Below are 13,289 nucleotides of genomic sequence, written 5' to 3' on the forward strand. Positions count from 1 at the left end.
AAGTCAGAGTTACACAGAAAGAGGAGAGGCAGAGAGAAAGAGGTCTTCCATCTACTGGTTCACTCCCCAAATGGCTACATCAGCTGGAGCTGTGCTGATTCAAAGCCAGGAGCCAGGAGCTTCTTCCAGGTCTCCCACTTGGGTGCAGGGGCCCAAGGACTTGAGCCTTCTTCTACTGCTTTTCCAGGTCATAGCAGAGAGCTGGATGGGAAGTGGAGCAGCTGGGTCTTGAACCGGCACCCACATGGGATGGCGGCACTGCAGGCAGTGGCTTTTATCTGCTACACCACAGCGTCATGCCCATGGATGTATTGAATTTTGAGTCTCACCTGCAGTTGGCTTGACAGGGCCAGACCAAATGATTTTGGGGGCCCGCGGGCCAGATGTTTCCCACCCCTTAAACTCACAGCCACCAAAGAAGGGGGCGCTGCTTTCTGCTTTGTATAAAGGAGGGTATAAAAGAAGGAACCCCTAAGAGCGTGAGTCATTTGTCCAAAGCTGTACATCAGCTAGTGGTGTAGGCAGGATTTGAACTCAGTCCTGTGTCCCACATGCTGGACGATTGTCCCCAACACCCACTGCTCCTCTCCACCTTGATGTCTTGCACTTATAAAGTATGCACCCCAGGCAAACTATAAAGCTCTAGCTTTTGGACTGTGTTCCTCATCACCATTTAGTCTTTAAGATGCAACATGCACACATCTGTGATCCCTATATTATTTGCAAAAGGAAAGAAGCCTATGGAGGGTGTGGGAGAACAAGGCAGGAGGAGGAGGAGGAGGAGGAGGATGTAGAGGCTCTGATTTGCTGAGAAACTGTGTGTCCGGTGACGAGGCGGCTCAGCCCTGGGGTCACACTGATGGCCCAGGGTAGGATGCTGGGGTAGCCTAGGCTCGTGCAGGGTTGTGGGTCTGGCATCAGGAAACCTAACTTTCAGTCCCAGTTCTGTCATTATAAACAGGTAGATTTTGCAAAGTCATAGAATGAGTTGAATGATGACAACTCCCCCCTCCACACACAGAGAAATGTTCGCTCCCAATGCCCGGCACTATAGCATATTACCTTACATGGCCAAACAGTGACTATTCCACGACCAAGGATGTGATAAAATGAAGGTCTTCGACAGGGTCAGCTTATCCTGGGTATCCAGGTAGGCCCCCGACTCAAAGGTGTATGGCCAAGACAGACAGCGAAGAGGAGACACACGGGGAAGTGGAGCAGGCGTCATGGCCAAGGCAGCAGAAACTGGATGGACACGGCCACAAGCCAAGGGACACACGGAACTGTCAGAAGTTGGGAGAGGTGAGATTCTTTCCTGGAGCCTTTGGATGGGGTGTGGCCAGGCTGAGACCTTGATTTTGAACCTCTGCTTCCCAGAACTGGGCAAGCACACGTTTCTGTGGTCTGATGCCTCGTAGTTGGTGGTGATTCATCACATCAGCCACTGGAAGCTAATGCACAAGGTAGTTCCCCTCTTGGCCTTAGAGTAAGGAGGGTTAGTCTCGTGGCTTTGACATTCTCCCGTCATTCCCTGAGCTGCAGACCCCGTGGGAGTGCAGCCCTGCATCGTCCAGGTCGACCCCTTCCATGGGACACCTGTGTCTCAACAGATCACCGTCCCTTCAATATGGGGCACAGAACGGATTGGGCCAAGAGGACTTCTCAGGGCACAATAACTTCACAGACAGTAGCTTTTTACCCTTATTGCTAATTGCCAAGAAAAAAAAATGCTGTCTTACCTCCAGGGCAGCCATCCACATAACTCTGACCTCTCTGTGGATTTCAGAGAAAGCGTTCAGGATGGGTTTTCTAATTTCCCCCAAAACGGTCCCTGCAGGCTGGGGGATCATGGTGAAGGGAACTCCACAGGGTTGGCTTTGGCGCTGCTGGATTAATGCGGTAAGGAGGTAATCAGCTCACCTCCTCCCCGCCGCCGGCTTCAGCCTGCTCTGCAGCTCCACCACCCGCACACAGCTAACCAAATCACTGCTCGGGGCTCTGGGGCTCTCTGTTATGTGACTCGGGAGCCTCATTTACAATCACCATTAACCAGAGAAGCCGCGCGACCGCTCGGTGCCCGTACGGTGGAGTGTCATAGAATATTCACAGAAACCCAAGGGCGAGAGGGGGCTGCGGAGCTTTTTTAGAATAAAGCTGGCAGAATGAAAGCCCCAGCTGCAGGTCTCCCCCTCACCCTCTCCCCAGCCCTTCCGAGCCAGCGGCTATGAGCCAGGAAGTGGCTCCAGACGGGGCAGAGAAAGGGAATGGACCCTCGGAGGGGGCAGAGTGGAGAAGAACTGAGTCACCCACGTCCTGGCTATTAAGAAACCTTCAACTACTTTAAAGTAGGTATTCATGCTGAGCACTCCGAAGGCCACCGGCTGAATCTCTGGAAACAATGGTCAGGTCTTTAGCTCTCATTCAGCCACCTGCTGTGCTGTGTCAAGCAGGGTTAGCAAGCCCCGCCCCCCTCCCCCGGGGTGGGGGTGGGGATTTCCAAAGATGAGCCCCAGGAACCAGGAACCACAGAGGCTTACAGCTCTCTCCCTGTTTCTCCTCTATCTCCTCCTCCCCAAGGCTCCCCACCCCACATAACATCTGCAACTCAGCACACATTCATTGAAACTGGTCCGAGGAGGACCGGGGCAGGATGCTTCCAGGACTAGCCCAGAAATGCCCCAGTTTTCGATCTGTATCTAGCAGCCACTTGAGTTAAAGCCATCATTGCCCCATCTGCCCCTCCCATCCAGTGTGTCCACACACGTGTGTGCATGCATGTGCGTGTGTGTGTGTGCGCGTGCGGGCATGCTCCTGTCTGCAAACCCAAGGTTAATGGCTCACAACACGGAGGAGCTGCAGGGACCAGCTGAGTGGAGGCAGGAGCAGCCTCCCTTCCCTGGAGAGGTAAGGACACTTCAGTTCCTAGGCCCAGGAGGGTGTGGGGGTCTCAGCGCTGGCACAGGGTAGAAGGATCAAGGAGGGCCTGTGGGAAGTTTGCCAGAGAATCTTTTGCTAGTCTCCCAGAAACGTGTTTAGCAAAGGCTGTGGTTAACAGGAGGAAGTCACTCAGCCAGCCTCCGTTCAGCTGCTTGGGGAAACTGAGGCCCAACCCCAGAGGGGCCCCGGCCTGCACTGCCGGAGCAGCTTTGGTGCAGGGCCTGGCCGTCCCACCCTTCAGTAGCAGGGCATTGCAGAAGCAATGAGTGCGGATGGGACAGGAGCCAGGAGACAAAGGCTTTCTTGGTTTGGAACCAAGCAAAGGGCGATGGGGAGACAGGGATGCTGAATCAGGACCAGGAGCAGGAGCCCTCACCAGCGCCCCCTGCAGCCTGTGGGCCATGCTGCCACCACCTCTGGGAATGAAGGGGTGCCAGCCGCTGCCAAGCAAATGGGTTCCTTGCTGGTCACTTGTCATGGGGTAAGGAGAGCTCGGGGTATGTGTGTGTGTGTGTGTGTGTGTGTTCCTTTTGAGCCCTAAACTGGGCAAGGAGCCATCCCCACAGACAAGACACACACATACCGGGAGTCTTGTCTTCATCCCACAGCTTGGCACTCGCTTGATGCTGGTCTTGTGTTCAAGGCCAGTTATTCCGAATGCCCCTTCTAATTAGAAAGCGCTTTAAGGGGCGTGCTGGCCTTAAGCAGATTATCTGCAGTCCCTGGGAAGTTTCTGCTGTCCATTTAGAAGGAAAGGCAGCAGCTTGCTTGAAGGGATCCCAGGTTACTGAGTAATCACCGTAATAAGATTGAGATTGAAGGTGACCTACAGAAGCGCGGTAAACACACACGAGTTTGTCTGCTTGGTTATAACTCAGCCCTTGCCTCAGCCCCTGAGGTGCTGGCGGAATTCCTGGGACAAGCCTGGGGAGGATAACATGCAAAACAGGAGCACACAGACCCTCCCGGGCCTCTGGGACCTGGAAGATGGAAAGCCAGGTTGGAGTCTCTCTAGCCTCAGTCCTTTCTCAGTGTGCTCAGCTGTCACACAGTGTGGGGGAGTAGCACAGATCAATAGCTATTCTGGGTGGACATTGCCACAGGTTTTTTTTTTTTTTTTTAAGAATATTTTTCTCCCTAGATAAATCAGATGCTTATTATATCCAAGGCATATTTTTGGTCTATTTATGGAAATGAATGTTTAGAAAGACAACTTGCTTTTGAACTTTGATGCTCTTCTTCATATAAGCTTGCTCAATGGGCCACCTGGACCTGGGCCCTTATGAAGACCCCTACAGAGGCACCCTGGGGCCCAGGGGGTCTCTTCTTGGTTGGAGCAGTCCTCTGAATAGCGTGCCTAGTTCCATGCCCTAGCTGCCCTTCCCTTGCTGTGTTTACCTGTAATGAGCAAAGCCTCCAAGTGGTTATGTTACTTATTTATTTTTTGGTACCGGGAAATGAAAAACCGAGTGAGATGGTATGTGAAAGGGTGAGCCACAGAAAATAGCCTCTCAAAGCACATGCCACCAAGTTTGATGTTACTGCCTATATTATTTTGAAGTTGCCTGCAGGCTTGCAGTGACAACTTTTGAAGTTGGAACCCCATAAATCATCTGGAAAAGCACACATTATTTTTAGAGGAGAGTAAGCTACAGCACACCCACTTCTAGTATCCCTTGTCAGCCTCACAAAGTATGGAGGAGACGGGACCCGCCTTTTTAAGTCCACGGTGCAGGTGGAGAAGAGAGGGGGAGACTCGGCGACAGTATGTCGCTAGATAGAGGTCACACAGCCAGCCGGAGCTGATCTGGGGCCTCCACCAGTGCCTCCCAGCATCAGGACCACTTGTCTGTATCCAGGCAGACAACACAGATGGCTCTCTCCACCGCACACAAGACCGCAGCATCTCTTCCCACCATCAGCCGCGGTCAATGAACCAGAGAAATCCAAACTTTGGAGAGGCTAAAGTCTCATGAACAATCTTCGAAGGTATTAAAATGCAAAACAGGAGTAAACAAAAATTTCTTGCCGCAGGGAACTTACTAATGTAAAGTGACAAAATAATGGGAGTTTGAATGCAGTCCCAAAAGTGGCTCCAAAATGGAATTCAGAATTCTATTTTAATATGCATACTATGCACTTGCTGTGCCAAGAATGGCTGAGAGTGAATTATCATTTATAAAACTAAGCCACGAAGGGAAAAAAAAAAAAGAAAGAAATAGTGGAACAAGAGGGGAGAGTGAGCAAGCCAGGGCAAGCACAAATGCATGTGTTAGATGGTATTGACCCCAGCCTGGGAGCCACAGTTCCTAGGTCAGGTGCACCAGAGCTGCCCCCAGAACAGTCCACCGGCGGCTCCACTCAGGACTCGCCCTGATTTATGGCTCCCAGGGCTGCAGGTGGCTGTAGTTCCAGGGGGATTTCCAGGAATGGCCAGGGGGCACCAGTCTGACCGCTGAGAGTTTATAAAGTGATGAGCAACAAGCCCCACTTTTCCTACACAACGGCAATTCTCCGAATAACAGATCTGACCTCTCAAGAAACTCCCAAGTCCACCTTTGATCCCAGGACCCAGCAAGATTTCACCGCTGGGGAGTTCAGCTGCTGCGCCCCACCTCCCACCACCCCTCCCCCAGTGACTTTTCATTCATTTCCCCACAGTCTTGGCTGCTATAGGAGGAGGAGCGATCCTTCGAACACCTCCTTTTTGGGCTGCCCTCCTAAAGGGCAGTGCACAAATGCACAAACGCAGAGGCGACGACTCCAGCGGGGCAGCCAGGCAGCCGCACGGGCAGCTCAGCACCCAGCTGCTCGCAGGGTTCCTGGGAGCCGCTTCTCCTTAGTCTACGACAGAAGCCGAGCCTTCCTCCCGCAGGCGTCCTCAGTGCAAGGCGCACAGCTAGCTAGCAGGAAGGAAGCCAGCCAAGCTCCTCCCGACAACACACACAGCCAGGCTGGGGACAAGGACACACACACTTTGCAGAAGGCGCCAGCCCCCAGATCCCTATCTCCGTGTGTAACCCTGCAGATGCCTCCAGGGGTAGCCAGAAGGGGCTTGCAAAATCCTTCTGCTTCCCTGCCTTTCCCGTTACACGGGACGGGCACCAATGTGGGTTAACTTTTAAAATCCCGTCTCCCGAGCGCTTGCACACAAATACTTGGGCGAGACATAGGGACACCTCCCCCACATACCACCACCACCCTCGCTTCTGCCTCCCCACCCTACTCAGGCTGATCAGCGTGGAGGAAGAAACATGAACCACGACTCCAGTTTCGCTTGCCAGTCAGGACAACACCACGCTGTCGCTACCAGCACAGAGCCACCTAGGGAGCGAGAACCAGCAGAGGCAAACCGGGTCCTAGCACCAGGAAAGAGGGGGCTTTTTTTTTTTTGCAAAGAGCTCCCGGCACGTGCTGGAGGGAGGGACACGGACACCCCCCACCTCCGCGCCCACCCACAAGAAAGGACGCGACCCTGAGCCGAGCTGGGGGGCGACGTGCACCGGCAGAGAGCGCGCGACTCACCTTTAGGTTGTGCGTGGGGTTGACAACGCAGACAAGTTGCCCGGCGGCGGAGAAAACCCGCTTAGCCTTATAGTGCTGAAACCGGAGGTGAATGAGATCTAACACAGCCCCAAAACACTGGGTGAAGAAAAGCATCACAACTTTTGGAGGGGGGTTGTTGGCCCGGGAGAGCAGAGCAGGCAGGTGCAAGTCCTCGGGCTGTGGAAAGAGCGCAGCCTCTCAGACACTCCGCTCCAGCCCGGCTAAGCGTGCCTTCATATTCATCATCAAAATAAGACGGTTGGAATCTTGCAGCAGTGAGGCAGCCAATCAAAAGGACAGGAATGTTATCCTTGAGGTGCAGAGACAGCCAATAACGAATGCCTCTCCTACCGAAACTCCCTGATGAATTGAGCCTGGCGGAGAATGTATTATTGAACATTACCATAGATCAGCACATTGCATTTATCTTGTGATTACAGCCAACCATACATAATGCCGGGGAGATAGGCTGACAAAATTGATTGCTTAATGTGTCTCCATTTATTAATTGACTTAATTTAACATGAGAGCTTTCCTTAATACCTTGGCCAAAAAAAAAAAAAAAGTAAAGCCAAATAGTAAAACACTCTGCTCCAAAGTAGGCAGATGGATAACACAGACAGTGGCTCGAGTCACCAGAGCTGCTTGGGAGAAAATCAAATATTACAAGACTCCGATTCCAGATAAGGGTTTGGCAGCAGCAGAAATGTGTATCTTTCAATCTTGCGCTGACTCTCTGCAGTTTGGATTACAGCCCTTTGATAAATCTTACTCCCCGCTCTTTTAGCAAAGAAAAGAACCCCAGACAAATGCATCTGGAGCTGAGGGGAAAATGCATATCTATGTATATAGATATAATTTTCAAAATACTGTAATTACTGAAGTCTGGAAGTATTAGAGCATAAAGATGCAGCGTATGCGTCTAAAAATAATGCAATCCCTGATGCATGAATGCACACACAGAGAAAAACCTACACACAGAAGACAGTGGCTTGTAAATCAGCAAAATAATTACCGATGCGGAGAACCTGTGCTTGTCATTTGTTTGCATATTGGTGAGCAGCAAATTGCTAATTAACCACGAGATTGTTGGAGACATTAAAATAGAGATTAAAAACACACAGAGCACATCATCTCCTTGTTTCTCCAAGTTCTGGGAGCACATTTCTGCGCTGGAGCAGGCAGAGGGCATTTCAGTGCTCCCAGAAGCCCCATCCCAGAACTGGGCTGTGGGGACACGAAGGCCACCCACTGATCTTGAAGACTCTTAAGCAGGAGGTGGCAGGCTGTGGGGGTTCAGAGGGTGAGCTCACCCGGGTTGAAGCTGGAGTCTTCAGGGCATTGATTTTTCTCTTGGTCAATACCACCTGGGGCAGAATCTGCCTTCCGAGAGCAAGGCGCTCACTGAGCCCATCACTCCTTCCTAAATGGCTCTCGCGCTGCTCCGGCTGCCCTGTGTGGGTTGTGACAGAGGCACAGTACACACACACCTGTGTCTGTGACCCGGTCAGGCATGAAACTAACAACACATTAAAATACGGGAGGAAAAGAACCCACAGGTTTACTGAAACCGGGACATAGTCTGGAGTGTTCACGTTAACGAATTAGAAGCGAACCCCGTGTTTTAGGTGAACACCGATTAACATGGAAAATTTGCACTTTCCGGGACAATTGCATTGGCACCAAACTAGATGACACTGTTGGAACTGATTAAAGTCCCACCAGTGTGCTATTTTTATAGAAATTACCTGATTCGTAAGTAAGGGTGGCTACATCACAATGCTAGAATCCACTTTGCAAAGCTTGCATTGTCTGGAGTAAACTTTCAGCAGTTTAGCAGAGAAACATTTGGTGCCTTTTTATTGTTTTAGTTGTTATACATAGAAAATTGAACATATACTTACATGGATTCCTTAAAAACACACTTCACAATTCAGAGAAGTCCAGACTTCCACCTGTACATCTTTGGTCGGAAGGGAACAATTGTGTTGAATTTCTATTTCGTTACTTTTTTTCTTCATCTGTTTTTCTCACTCTAGGGGAAGTCTTACAAGGATAAGGAGTTTTGCTATTGTGTTTTATTTATTTTTTTTAACTATTTATGTATTTGTATTTGAAAGGCAGAGTTACAGAGAGGCAGAGAGAGGGGGGGGGGGGGTCCTTCCATCTGCTAGTCGACTCCCCAAATGCCAACAACAGCAGAGCTGCACTGATCTGAAGCCAGCAGCCAGGAGCTTCTTCTGGGTCTCCCACGTGGGTGCAAGGGCCCAAGGACTTGGGCCGTCTTCTACTGCTTCCCCAGGCCACAGCAGAGAACTAGGTCAGAAGTGGAACAGCTGGGATTCGAGCCGTTGCCCATATGGGATGCCAGCACTGCAGGCAGCTGCTTTACCCGCTACACCACAGCACCAGCCCCCACAAAGTGAGGATGCCATCATCTAGGACCAAGGTCTATGCCTCTGTCTTGGTAATCTCAGAGAGATCAGTACTCCTTTATTTTTACGTTTTATTGAAGACTGTTTCTTAGAGTGTTTCAGCTTTGTAACAAATTTGAGAAGATACAGGAAGTTCTCCTGTACTCCCTGCCCCCACACGCACACAGCCTCCCTGTTGTCCACATCTCCCTCTCTGTCCAGAGTAGCACATTTGTTGAAAGTGATGAGCCTGAGTGGAGGATGGCCCAAGTGCCTAGGCTCCTGCACCTGCATGGGAGACCAGATGGAAGTACCTGGCTCCTGGCTTTGGATCGGCGGCAAGCCAGCCGTAGCGGCCATTTGGGGAGTGAACCAACGGAAGGAAGATCTTTCTGTCTCTCGCTCTCTCACTGTCAAACTCTATCTGTCAAATAAAAATAAATAAATTAAAAAAAGAAAGTGATAAGCCTGTATTGACACATCATTATAATCAGAGTCCATAGTTGTATTTGGGTTCACTTTTTATTTTTTTTAATTTATTACTTATTAGAGAGAGAGGAGAGGAGAGCCCTTTCATCCACTGGTTGACTTCTCAAATACCAACAGCAGATGAGGCTGGACCAGGTTGAAGGCAGAAGCCCAGAACTCAATCTGGGTCTCTCACATGAGCGGCAGGGGCCCACGAATGGGAGCCATCCTCTGCTCCGCAGGGTGTGCCTTAGCAGGGGACTGAATTCAGAAGCAGAGCTGAGACTTGAACCCAGGCACTCCAGTGTGGAAGATGGGCGTTCCAAGCAGCATCTTAGAAACGACAAAAGCCCGCCCCGGTTTCACTCTTGCTATTGTGCATTCCTATGGATTTGGACAATCGTAAAGTAACGTGTAGAATCTTACAGAAGAGTTTCACGACCCTAAAAATTCTCTGCACTCAGATTATTCATCACTTGCTCCCCACCAACCTTTGGCAAACCCTGACCTTGTTTCTGTATCCATGATTTTGCCTCTTCCAGAATGTCCTCTAATTGGAACTATATAGCATGTAGCCTTTTTAGCGTGGCTTTTTTTTTTTCACTTAGTAATATGCATTAAGCTTCCCCCATATCTTTTCACGGCTTGATACCGTGTGTGTGTGTGTGTATGTGTGGTGTGTGTGTGTGTGGTGTGTGTGTGTGTGTGAGAGAGAGAGAGACAGAGAAAGAGATAGAGAGAGACTGTATGTCTCTCTGTGTGCTGAACAATAATCCATTGTCTGGCTATAGCACAATTAGCCACTCACCAACTGAAGGATGTCTTGATTGTCTTCAAGGTTTGACAGTTATGAATAAAGCTGCTGTGAGTGTCTGTGTGCAGACTTTTGTGTGGGCATGTTTTCATGCCAAGGAGTGGATGGTCAAGGTAGGCTCAGTTTTGTAAAACATGGCCCATCGTCTTCCGAAGTGGCTGTGCCATTCTGCGTGTGAATGACGATCCCTGTTGCTCCACACACTTGCCAGCCTTTCATGTCTTCGTGACTCTCAGTTTGGGCAGAGCAGTCTGCAGTGGTGTCTCCTTGCAGCCTTCCTTTGCATTTCTCTGATGATAGATGTTGTGGGACATCTTTTTATATCCTTTATTGCCAGCTGTGTACTTCTTTGATGAGGTATCTGTTCAGGTCTTTAGCCCTTTTTAAAATCTTTTCTTGTTGTTGAGTTTAAGAGTTCTTTGTATGTTTTGGCTAACAGTGCTATATCAAATGTGTCTTTTGAAAACATTTTCTCCTATAGTTTGGCTTCTCATTCTCTTGACATTTTGTTAAATGTTTTTTCTGTACCTATTGATAGGATCATATGATTTTCCTTCCTTAGTTTGTTTCTGGGATAGGTTACATTAATTGATTTTCAAATTTTGCGTTCCTACCATAAACACCACTGTGGTTTTTACTTTTCTCCTCTTGTGTAACCTCAACCAGGTTTCTTAACCTTGCTGGGAGAGAAAAGAGGTGTATGTTCTCTCTCAAGTCACTGTGGTGACCAACATGCCATACCAGGAAGTCCCCAGCACAGCGGTTAAGTAAAGCAGCCCCTCAACACTTGGTTCTACTGAGTAGAGGGTTGTCATTTGGCGGCGTGTTTGTCCTTCCTACCCCACGGAGTATTTTCCTCATTAATGACCACTCTACCAGCCAAGACCATGCAAACAGGGGCCATGATAAGAGTGGACTTGATTCTCAGGTATGCTCTTAGGTAGGCAGCTCTGGTATGACCTAGAGAGCAGGTCCGGGGGACGTGAGGGCAGAAGAGCCACAAGTGCAGATCCAGCAACTGGGAGAACGAGAGCACGGACTGCAACGGTGGCTGCTCCAGACCTGACCCCTTGCTCCAACGCTCTCCCCCCAATCTGGCTTATGGCATTCCATTTTAGAATGTGAAGCATATCCACCTGTTCTCAGAGTCAGCCCTCAACTTAATTATTCATTGACTAATGTTTGGAGCTGACCAGAAAAAAACGTGGTCATGTTTAATGTCCTAAAAAGAGTGGTACAAAGTAGCGTTAAGTCAGAGATGTAGACCTGTCCCTGCCTCTGACCCCTACCTGAGCCCCTTTGCAGTAGTCACACCAACCCCCTCACACTACACCTGATGCCCAAGGTACTCCCCATCTCCTCCATTGCAGCTAGGTCTACATTTGCTGTACTGAAAGAGTCAGGCCTAGCAATCAGAAAAATAAAAATTCAAATTCTACCAAGTTCCTATTACTTAGGCTAATTACTAAATCTTCCTGATAGTTTTGTTTTCTGTGACATGCAGCCTATAATGTTATTAAAACAGTTTAAAGATTAAACAAATAATAGTGGTACAATGACAAGATCAATGCTTGGATTTTATGCTACCATCATCTCATCAAAACTGTGTTTGTATAAGTAAACACAAGGGAGCACTGGGGACACAAAACACCCCAAACTCTTATACACTGCTGAAAGTCACTTTGCGAAATTGTTTGCTATCACTTACTAAAGCCAACCAAATTGTACTCCATATACCTAAGAGTCCTGTGAGTCTGAGCCCACCCAAAGACGTGTACAGGATTTTCAGAGCAATGCATTTATAATAGCAAAAAAACTAGAAATAATGTAAGAAGCCATCAACAATAAACAGGATAGTTACGTCATTCTTCCTGCCTTGCTAAATGCTATTTACAAATGAAAACGAATGAATTAAGTCTTCATTAAACAATGCAATAGCACAGAAGGATCTCATAGTTTTGAGGTAGAAAAGTCAAACACAAAAGAATACATAGTGTTACAATTCCATCTATATGAAGTTCAAGAACATAGAAAAGGTAATTTATGAAGTGAGAAATCAGAAGAGTGGCATTCTGGCTAAGGGTTATGACTGAAAGGGGTGCGAGATGCTTCTAGCTGTCTGGTAATACGCTGTTTCTTGATCTGTGTTCTAGATGCAGGAATGTTACAAGTAGAATTGTTTTCCCTTCCAAAATAGGAGGCCTCAGCAATTCCATGAAAAAATGGAGTTAAACATGGGCCTAAGCGTGGGTATTGTTGCGGAGGGGTTAAGCCATTGTCTGCATTCCAGTATCAGTGCCTGATTTGAGTCCTGGCCACTCTGCACTTCCATCCTGCTTCCTGCTAATGCATCTGGGAGACAGCACATGATGGCTCAAGCACTCAGATTCCAGCCACCCATGTGGCATACCTGGATGGAATTGCTGGCTCCTGGTTTTGGCCTGAGCTAACCCTGGCTATAGCAGGCATTTAGGGGGTGAGCCAGCAGGTGGAAGATTGATCTCTCTCCCCCTCCCACTCTCTGTCATTCTGCTTATCAAATAAATAAACATACCTTTTTAAAAAGATGAGTTTCTTTGTGTGCAAAAAGTTTGAAATTCGTAATACTCATTTTCTGACCTGTTTGAAGATCGTTCATTTACGCTAAGCTCTAACTCTCAGTACCTAGACTGTGTTCTTCTTCGGAGATAGGGTCTTTACAGAGACAATCAAGTGAAAATGAGGTGATTAAGGTGGAACCTAATCCAATGTGATGGATGTCCATAGAAAAAGGGTACATTTGGGGATGACCTGCACACAATGGGAGAATTCCACATGCCCCAAAAGGCACAGTTTGGGGCGCTATGCTGCCAAGCCAAGGGATGCCAGAGATGAGCAGTACAGCACCAGCAGCTAGGAGAACAGCTCGGAGCAGATCCTCCCTCACAGCCCTAGCAGGAACAAGTCCTGCAACACCTTGATCTTGGACTTGCAGCCTCCAGAGCCGTGACAGCAAATTTCTGTTGTCTAAGTTGTCCAGGCCGTGGGATTGCGTGACAGCAGCTCTAGCAAACTGATATAGTCAGTGTGCCCGTTTCACGGGGATTCATTAGGCTATGAACTTACAGCCA

At 48.9% G+C, this 13,289-nt stretch overlaps 1 protein-coding gene across 1 annotated transcript in view; it reads right to left on the reverse strand.

The window, feature by feature from the left end:
- Positions 1-6,672, reverse strand: part of SIAH3 (siah E3 ubiquitin protein ligase family member 3) — a 68,993-nt gene extending 62,321 nt beyond the window's left edge. Inside the window, exon 1 of the mRNA XM_062195334.1 lies at positions 6,463-6,672. Coding sequence (XP_062051318.1) covers positions 6,463-6,597 — 135 coding nt within the window. The 5' untranslated portion in view covers positions 6,598-6,672. The remainder of the gene's footprint in view (positions 1-6,462) is intronic.
- Positions 6,673-13,289: the final 6,617 nt, after the last annotated feature.

The sequence above is a fragment of the Lepus europaeus genome, chromosome 6 (genome assembly GCF_033115175.1).
Source record: "Lepus europaeus isolate LE1 chromosome 6, mLepTim1.pri, whole genome shotgun sequence".
NCBI classification, from domain to species: domain Eukaryota; kingdom Metazoa; phylum Chordata; class Mammalia; order Lagomorpha; family Leporidae; genus Lepus; species Lepus europaeus.